General features: G+C 48.6%; 1 protein-coding gene across 1 annotated transcript; it reads left to right on the top strand.

Moving 5' to 3' along the window:
• Positions 1-35: 35 nt before the first annotated feature.
• Positions 36-1753, top strand: LOC108803998 (symplekin-like). Its single transcript, XM_018575771.1, has 7 exons — positions 36-111; positions 233-334; positions 407-594; positions 946-1122; positions 1220-1291; positions 1378-1548; positions 1634-1753. Exons 2-7 carry the CDS (start codon positions 250-252, stop codon positions 1751-1753), a joined length of 813 nt encoding a protein of 270 aa, XP_018431273.1. The 5' UTR covers positions 36-111; positions 233-249.
• Positions 1754-8900: the final 7147 nt, after the last annotated feature.

Below are 8900 nucleotides of genomic sequence, written 5' to 3'. Positions count from 1 at the left end.
TTCTCTGTTGGGACTTCTAGAAGGAGGTGGTTCAGGCTTTGCCGAAGCTCATCAAACTCAACCCCATAGTTGTGAAGGAAGTGTTCAACCGTCTTCTGGGAACGCAGCATGGTGAGAGGAGATGTGAAACGATGGTCTGTGGTGTCCCCGTGTCAGACTCCCTGTGGTGTCCCCGTGTCAGACTCCCTGTGGTGTCCCCGTGTACCAGTCTGAGTTTGTGTTTCCTCCTCAGGTGATGTGAGCTCCTCCATGTCTCCTCTGACCCCCGGGGATCTGCTGGTTGCTCTCCATAACATTGACTCCAGTAAATGTGACATGAAATCCGTCATTAAGGGTAAGCGGTGACACCCTTCTCCTCTTTCTATGCGTTTCCTGTTCCGTTGGCTGACGTTTCTGTCTCTTCCAGCCACCAATCTGTGCTTTGCTGCTCGCTCCGTCTACACCTCCGAGGTCTTGGCTGTGGTTCTCCAGCAGCTCATGGACAGCACGCCGCTCCCTATGCTTCTTATGAGGACCGTTATCCAGGCTCTTGGGATGTATCCTCGGCTCGGTGGCTTCATCATGAACATCTTGACTCGTCTCATCTATAAGCAGGTTGGCTAATGAAGTCTCCCTCCTCTTGCTGACATTTTACAGGTTGCAGCTGTAGTCTCGGTAGTACAAGGAAACGGGATCAGTGCTATTACTCTGTACGTTGTCAGATCCTTTACATATAGGAATAACGCTTCCATACAACACACAAGCCATCATACAACGATACACATCAAAGTCAGGACATTGTCTCCGGCACCTGCGCTCAGGAATGACTCCTCCCATATGTAGGCCTCAGATCTTGGCATGGCTCTGAGCTTAGATATCCCACGTTCACACCTGACCCCTAAGGCTGCAGGTATTGGAGGAGGGTCGGCCTCCATGTTTTTATATGGTGCTATCCTCTCTCTCCAGGTTTGGAAGTACCCCAAGGTTTGGGAGGGTTTTATTAAATGTTGCCAAAGGACCAAACCTCAGTCGTTCAGCGTCCTGCTGCAGCTTCCTCCACCTCAGCTGCTGTCTGTCCTCCAGACGTGTCCTGATCTCCGAGACCCTCTCCTAGCTCATGTTAGGACCTTCACACCAAACCAGGTCAGTAGACTTCATCTAAAATGTAGCTTTGGCCGATTGTGTTACGGAAGGAGGGAGGAGAAATGACTGACTGCTTTGTATTCCTAATTTCGGACAGCTGGCTCACGTACCGCATGCTACCATGGCCATCTTGGAGGCGGAGTCCAGAATGGATGAATTAACAGAAGAGGTAATGTAACTCTTTTTATACTAAAATGATTCTGTATCATGGAGGTCATTGTCTCAAACAGGCGTTGACTCCTTTGTTTAAACAAGGCGGCAGAAGCTCCAGGCCAGGACCTCATTACCAAACGTCTCGCTCAAGAAAAATCATTGAAGCGTCAAATACTTGAAGAGCAGAAGGTAAAGAAGGCGGAGCCGGAGGAGGAAACGGAACTGGATCTCCCCGTTATCATGATTGAAGAAGAAGAGGAGGAGCTCCTAATGGTTTGTCTCTAGCTAGGCTCCTCTAACATCTCTTATTCTAATCTCTTCTTTTCTTTCAAATCTTTTTCTGTTCCTAATTCCTCAGAAACATCCTGAGAAAGAATCCCCTCCGGAGGAACCTGAGAACACAACTACGTGCAGCACGTACTCCCCACCCCCTGATGAGCCCATGGAAGAGGAGGGTCTCCAACAAAAAGAGGACTAGGTCCTAATCTTCCAAAAAGAAAACTTAACCGTTCTGTTCCCATCAAGTGTTGTGTGTGGCCCTTGTCACGCCCTCCGCACGTTTATGAAGAAGAATGCATTTCAAATAAAAGAAATAAATAGTTGCTGTTGGTTGTTCTGTGTCGTTACGTGTTACAATTTCTCATCACTGCCACGTCATTGAAGGTGTATTGACCCTGCAGCAGGAAACATTGGCTTGGGTTGTAGCATCTCAGGACATGTGAACAGCGTGTTGGGATTTGTATTCATTGACAATCTATGATTTTAGCTTCAGCATAAGTCCAAGGAGTAGACAGCCTTGGCAGTCCCAGCCGTTGTGGAACTACAATTCCCATGAGGCATTGGGTGCCAAGGTTGCCTACCCCGGCCTTTTATAAATATGCTTTCCATGTGTTGGGTCAGCAGTACAGGACATTCAGAGACGACGGGGTAATATGCAGGTATAGCTTGGTGATCGGTGAGGACTCCCATATAACCCCTCCCACTCTTTTATATATTCCATAGTTGATGGACGTCGGCCACTTCATTCCACAACTGACAAACATTCCATAGTTTTAGTTCCTTTTTTGAATGTCTTCACTTGCTTTCTTCCCAGCTGGCTGCGTTCAGTCACAGTGGCTACCTCCCGGCTTCCAGATTGGTACTCGAGGCTTCTGGGACGGTATCCAGACCCCACCGGTGTAAAGAAGCAGAGCCAGCCTGTTGGTTTGGGGTCTGGATCCTGCGTTTGCCAATTGGTGTCACGGGGTGCTATACAGGTCCAGGGCAGTGGCTTCTCTACATAGTGTGACCCAGTCCCGGAAAACCCCCTTTTGGAGGCGGTGTGCTCTACCAAAAAGAGCCAGACCGAGGCTGTGTGGAGTGACACCCCCCTACTTGTCCTTGTGGATGTCTTCTGACAACCGGTGGCAAGTAGTATCTGCTCCTCTCACCCCCACACCCTATAATAGGTCCTCATGTCACAGCCTGCGGGCCATTACAGACCCTTTAAGCGGACCCCATCTCCGCACCCCCATATTCCCCCGGCTGCCTGCGCTAAAACTGGGGATACCTCTTATGGAAGCTGGGAGGAGTTCTGAGATGAGCACGCCTTGTGCTGCAGGGGGTGGCGGCGGTCATTTTGCTTACGGGCACATGGTGGAATCTTCTTACATCTGTGGACAACATGTGCTTTCTGGGTACTGGGACCACTGCGGGGACCCTCTTATTACCCTTGGTATGTGGGGCCCCTAACTATGACAAATAAAAAGCATAAGGGCCAATCTTTAAACCTCCCTCATCCACTGCCAGATTACCCCCGTACCACCATTTGTACTACTGTTGACGAATACATTGGATCCTGGAATACCTATTCTAGCTACCACACCTAACCATCAAACTCTCCTTGTAATTATACTCTGCACCATGACCATGAAGCTCTCTCACACATAGCCTGGCCTCTTCTAGGATAAGAATCCCGCCGGTGACACATTATCATTGAGAAGCGCGCAGTCTGACGCTTGTCTATGGTTAATCTGCCATGGTAGCCATTCCTATATTCCAGGATCAGATCCATGTATGTAATATTGAAGCACCGGGCATGTTACATGTTTTGCCTTGTCACTACTTTACTATTTGCTTCAATAAAACATTTTACTTGGAAGAAAAAGCATAAGGACACTGGGGCCCTGGTGGCTCCAAACTGGCCACGAAGAGTGTGGCATGCAAACATTCTCGGCCTGTTGGCAGAATCTCTGTGGCCTATTCCACACCATGAGGGTCTTCTGTCTCCGGGTCTGGTGTTCCATCCTGCTTCTTGGTCACTGGCATTGCTGTTGAAGCCTGAGTCCTGAGGGACAGGGGTCTGTCAGACTCTTACAGGTCAGGAAGGTGTGTCATTGTACCTCCAGAGCCTATTTAGCTTGGTGTGAGACACAAGTTCTATCCTCGCACGAGTTCTGACTTTCCTCCAATCCGGTCTGGATCAGCAGGTGTTCTGAAGTACAATAAAGGAAAGTGTTCGGACATTCTCTTCCAAAGGACTTTAACGTCACACTCTCTGATTAAAGCCTTTGTTCGTTCATATGGCTCCTCCCGCCATGGGACTTGAACTTGGCTCCTTTCATGTCTTCTACATGTGATATCTTTGGAGGATCTCACCGGCAAGGTGGTGGTTCTTGTGGCCATTACCTCTGCTAGGAGGGTTTCGGAGTTGGCTGCACTTTCCTGTAAGGCTCCATTGCATTGTCATGCACAAGGATCAGGTAGTTCTCAGACAAAAGGATTGCTTCCTACTAGGGCTGTGGAAATTAAAGATTAATTTGTCGATTGATTGTTAAACTTTTTTATCAATTAAAATTATTTTGATCGCTAATGAAAACACTCCCCTCTCTGCCGGCTTCCGGGAGTACCGTCGGCGACCGGTGACGTCACCGGACTCCTCCCTTCCCCAAGTGGCTCTGTCGGCTAACGAAGGGAAGGGGGGAGGAGTTCGGTGACGTCGATGTCCATGACTTCTAACAAAGGGAAGCCTTCGTTAGCCGACGGAGCCACTTGGGGCGGTGAGTTTGCCCAAGAAACTTTCTGCAGGAGCGCCAGCCAAGGCATTGGCCTATACACATACAGCACAGCAATGGCCTAGACACATACAGCACAGCAATGGCCTAGACACATACAGCACAGCAATGGCCTAGACACATACAGCACAGCAATGGCCTAGACACATACAGCACAGCAATGGCCTAGACACATACAGCACAGCAATGGCCTAGACACATACAGCACAGCAATGGCCTAGACACATACAGCACAGCAATGGCCTAGACACATACAGCACAGCAATGGCCTAGACACATACAGCACAGCAATGGCCTAGACACATACAGCACAGCAATGGCCTAGACACATACAGCACAGCAATGGCCTAGACACATACAGCACAGCAATGGCCTAGACACATACAGCACAGCAATGGCCTAGACACATACAGCACAGCAATGGCCTAGACACATACAGCACAGCAATGGCCTAGACACATACAGCACAGCAATGGCCTAGACACATACAGCACAGCAATGGCCTAGACACATACAGCACAGCAATGGCCTAGACACATACAGCACAGCAATGGCCTAGACACATACAGCACAGCAATGGCCTAGACACATACAGCACAGCAATGGCCTAGACACATACAGCACAGCAATGGCCTAGACACATACAGCACAGCAATGGCCTAGACACATACAGCACAGCAATGGCCTAGACACATACAGCACAGCAATGGCCTAGACACATACAGCACAGCAATGGCCTAGACACATACAGCACAGCAATGACCTAGACACAGCACAGCAATGACCTAGACACAGCACAGCAATGGCCTATACACATACAGCACAGCAATGGCCTATACACATACAGCACAGCAATGGCCTAGACACAGCACAGCAATGGCCTATACACATACAGCACAGCAATGGCCTATACACATACAGCACAGCAATGGCCTATACACATACAGCACAGCAATGACCTATACACATACAGCACAGCAATGGCCTATTACACATACAGCACAGCAATGGCCTATTACACATACAGCACAGCAATGGCCTATACACAAACAGCAATGACCTAGACACAAACAGCAATGACCTATACACATACAGCAATGAAGTAATAAAATGAACTAGGATCACACTAATCCAGCACGTTATTCATCTCACGTGCCCCACCCAATATGGCCGCCGCTTAGTGGGGCACGTGAGATTAAAGGAGAACTATGAGGTCAGGGCTTCTCCCCATAGTTCTCCTTAGGGTAACGGGAGGACACAAACTAGCGTCACCCTAAGCTCAGTATACCGCCAATGTAGTTGGATCTGTATTTGCGTTATAATCGAACACGAAAATGTTAATCATTACCAGCCCTACTTTCTACCTAAGCTGGTTTACTCCTTCCATCTTAATGAGGACTTCCTTCTGTCCGGCTCTGACGCATCCTATGGAGGTGGCTATCCATTGTTTGGGTCTGGTCAGGGCTGCCTGTATCTATCTTTCCATGATGGCTTCCTTCCAACAATCTGATTCCCTCTTTGTCCTTCCTAATGGACCTTGCAGGGGGTGCTCTGCATGTGTTGTTGGGCCTAATTGCCGTTGTTCCAGTTGTCTCTGAATTGCCTGCGTCTTGGAGTGCAGAGCACAGTACCCTCCCCTGGAGGTGTTGGGGCTATACCAGTGTGTACTGTACTCTAAGAAACAGATTTTACCAGCAAGTCAAACATCCTGTTTTGTCATTCGTGGGACTGTTTGCGATAACTTGTGATTTTTTTCAGTAAGCTGTGGAATAAAAAGTAAAACTTAGAAGACTTCATGTGTTTGGCAGATGGGATGGCAACGAAGTTCAGCATTTAAGGTTATCTATAAAAAAATAAATCCGGACAACTGGAATTGCTGTATTGTTTCTTGAAGATGTTTTGCTGGTCATCAGACCAGCTTTCTTAATTCTGAATGGAGTCATTCTCAGGAAGCTGGTCTGATGACCAGCAAAACATCTTCCAGAAAAATGCAGCAAGTCCAGTTGTCTTGATTAATGTATTTATTTCTTTTTGTACAGATGTACCATGACCTGGATGAACCTTCAGACATTTTCAAATGGAAGGTGCAAATTTCTTGCAAAGCTAGTCCAGAAAAACAGAGAGTTCCCATTTGGGAAATGTAGGTGTCTCGTGTGACGGACCGCCTGGTACCCCGACTGGATACCTCTGTCCGTAAATCAGCTTCCTCTCTGCTGGAACCCAAATCCCAGCGTCCTCAGCCCAAACCTGCCTAATTATTGGACAGAACCAATATATTAGGACAGAACGCTAACCACTTGTAAAATACTTAGATTCAAATTTGATTTGGCTTAAAGGGAAATATAGTATGGGCCCATGTATATATATTTACAAGTAACCTCGTACGTTTAAATGAAGATGTATGACATTGAACAGACATCCACTGTCCTTGAAACCTGAAGCTATGTCAGAATTTGTGAAGAACTAGTAAAGAAGCAGCTGTTATGGGAGTGGTTTAAGAACAAGGTTCTGTGTTTTAAATAGAGTTGTAGAATACATTTAGAAATGATGAGTTAAGTAGTTTTGGTCGCACCATATAGAGAAGTATGGGAGTCGTGACGTCAGAAATAGGTTAAGAACACTATATATGGCCTTATAGGATAAACCAATCAATAACTTCATTACACTACATTATATGACACTACGCACACTCATGAAGAGAACACTAACACGCCCATTCAAGAAGAGACTTTGTTATTTCACCTGCTAAGGCTATTTTGGTTGAACCCTCCAGAAGCTTGGGAACAAACACGAGGTGACTAGTTCTTTAACTCTGCATTAACTATATACTTTGAACCTTCTATTTGTATATTATATTTTTGCAATATAATTGTATGCTGCTTTGACTTTCCATTATACAATTAAAGTCACAAGTTTTTCACTCTACAACTGGACATTCATTGATGAAGATTAATCACCTTACGACACTTAAGTGTCAGTCGAGAAATACTAATTTCTAACACCACTCAATCATCAGACAACACCAATGTTGAAGTGGAAAACAAGATCTGCTTTATAGAAGGAAGCGCACAGAGTTTATACCTGACAGGATCAGATTAGAGTGCAGTGTGTCCCCTCCCCCAGACAGCCGGGGGCCGCATTGGAAGTCTTTCATGCACAGACACTCTTTGGGATGAATGTCCTTAATCAGGGAGGAGCTTAATCCCATCATTGCAAACAATGGCCCCTCCCCCAGACAGCCTGCTGCCTTTAGAAGAATGGTTCCCATCAAGTCACATAGTGACAAGTTCTCTCTCTAGATGAAATATTCAACTGGAAACACACACAGCACACAAAGTTCTCCGGGGTAATAAATCCCTGCAGTCCTAGGTCCTTGGTCTGTTGGAAGGAGGCTCCTCCCCCAGGCTCCTCCAGCAGCCCCAGTGACGGTTCAGTCCGTCACATTTCTCCCCTCCCAACAGTAGACTAACCAGGTACCAGACCACCAACTGGTCTGGACCTGTGTTAGTCTGACAAGACAAATCCAAAATCTCTTCCAACTGGTTCGCTTGACTCTGCCGCAGGAGCGTGATGCCGCGCACATCATCTCCCGGGTAACCACACTGCCGCTGGGGAGCGAGGACGCTCACCTCCCCTCCCTGGAACTCCGGATGCCACTGCCGCTGGGGAGAGAGGTCGGGTACATTCTCACCCTGGAACATTTCCAGCTGCTGGGAAGAAGTGACAGCTGTACCTTCTCCCTGATGCTCTTCCAGTCGCTGGGATGAAGGGACAGCTAATTCCTCTCCTTGGGAAGCACTCGGCCACGGGGGACTAGTGTCAGCTGCACCTTTTTCCAGCTGCTCCATCTGCCGCTGGGGAGAGAGGTCAGCTACCTCCTCTCCCTGGACCTCCATCTGCCGCTGGGGAGAGAGGTCAGCTACCTCCTCTCCCTGGACCTCCATCTGCCGCTGGGGAGAGAGGTCGGCTACCTCCTCTCCCTGGATATCCATCTGCTGCTGGGGAGAGAGGTCGGCTACCTCCTCTCCCTGGATCTCCATCTGCCTCTGGGGAGAAAGGTCGGCTACCTCCTCTCCCTGGACCTCCATTTGCTGCTGGGGAGAGAGGTCAGCTACCCCCACTCCCTGGACCTCCATCTGCCGCTGGGAAGAGAGGTCAGCTACCTCCACTCCCTGTACCTTCATCTGCCACTGGGGAGAGAGGTCGGCTACCTCCTCTCCCTGGACCTCCATCTGCCGCTGGGAAGAGAGGTCAGCTACCTCCACTCCCTGTACCTTCATCTGCCACTGGGGAGAGAGGTCGGCTACCTCCTCTCCCTGCATCTCCATCTGCCATACCAATGCCGGGCCCGATACCATTCATCCAGCATACCAATGCAGGGCCCAATACCATTCATCCAGCACACCAATGCCGGGCCCAAAACCATTCATCCAGCATGCCAATGCCGGGCCCGATACCATTCATCCAGCATACCAATGCCGGGCCCGATACCATTCATCCAGCATACCAATGCCGGGCCCGATACCATTCATCCAGCACACCAATGCCGGGCCCGATACCATTCATCCAGCA

The sequence above is a fragment of the Nanorana parkeri genome, unplaced genomic scaffold (genome assembly GCF_000935625.1).
Source record: "Nanorana parkeri isolate BGI_ZX_2015 unplaced genomic scaffold, ASM93562v1 scaffold4714, whole genome shotgun sequence".
NCBI classification, from domain to species: Eukaryota; Metazoa; Chordata; class Amphibia; order Anura; family Dicroglossidae; genus Nanorana; species Nanorana parkeri.
Note: the sequence above shows the minus strand (reverse complement) of the source record. Positions and strands in the feature narration are given on the sequence as shown.

What these genes read in the sequence shown, in the direction of transcription:
- LOC108803998 (XM_018575771.1), top strand. Translation starts at nt 250, where the DNA reads ATGTCTCCTCTGACCCCCGGGGATCTGCTGGTTGCTCTCCATAACATT. An exon ending in CATGAAATCCGTCATTAAGG is followed by an intron (nt 335 to 406) that starts GTAAGCGGTGAC and finishes TGTCTCTTCCAG; the next exon opens with CCACCAATCTGTGCTTTGCT. An exon ending in TGGATGAATTAACAGAAGAG is followed by an intron (nt 1,292 to 1,377) that starts GTAATGTAACTC and finishes TGTTTAAACAAG; the next exon opens with GCGGCAGAAGCTCCAGGCCA.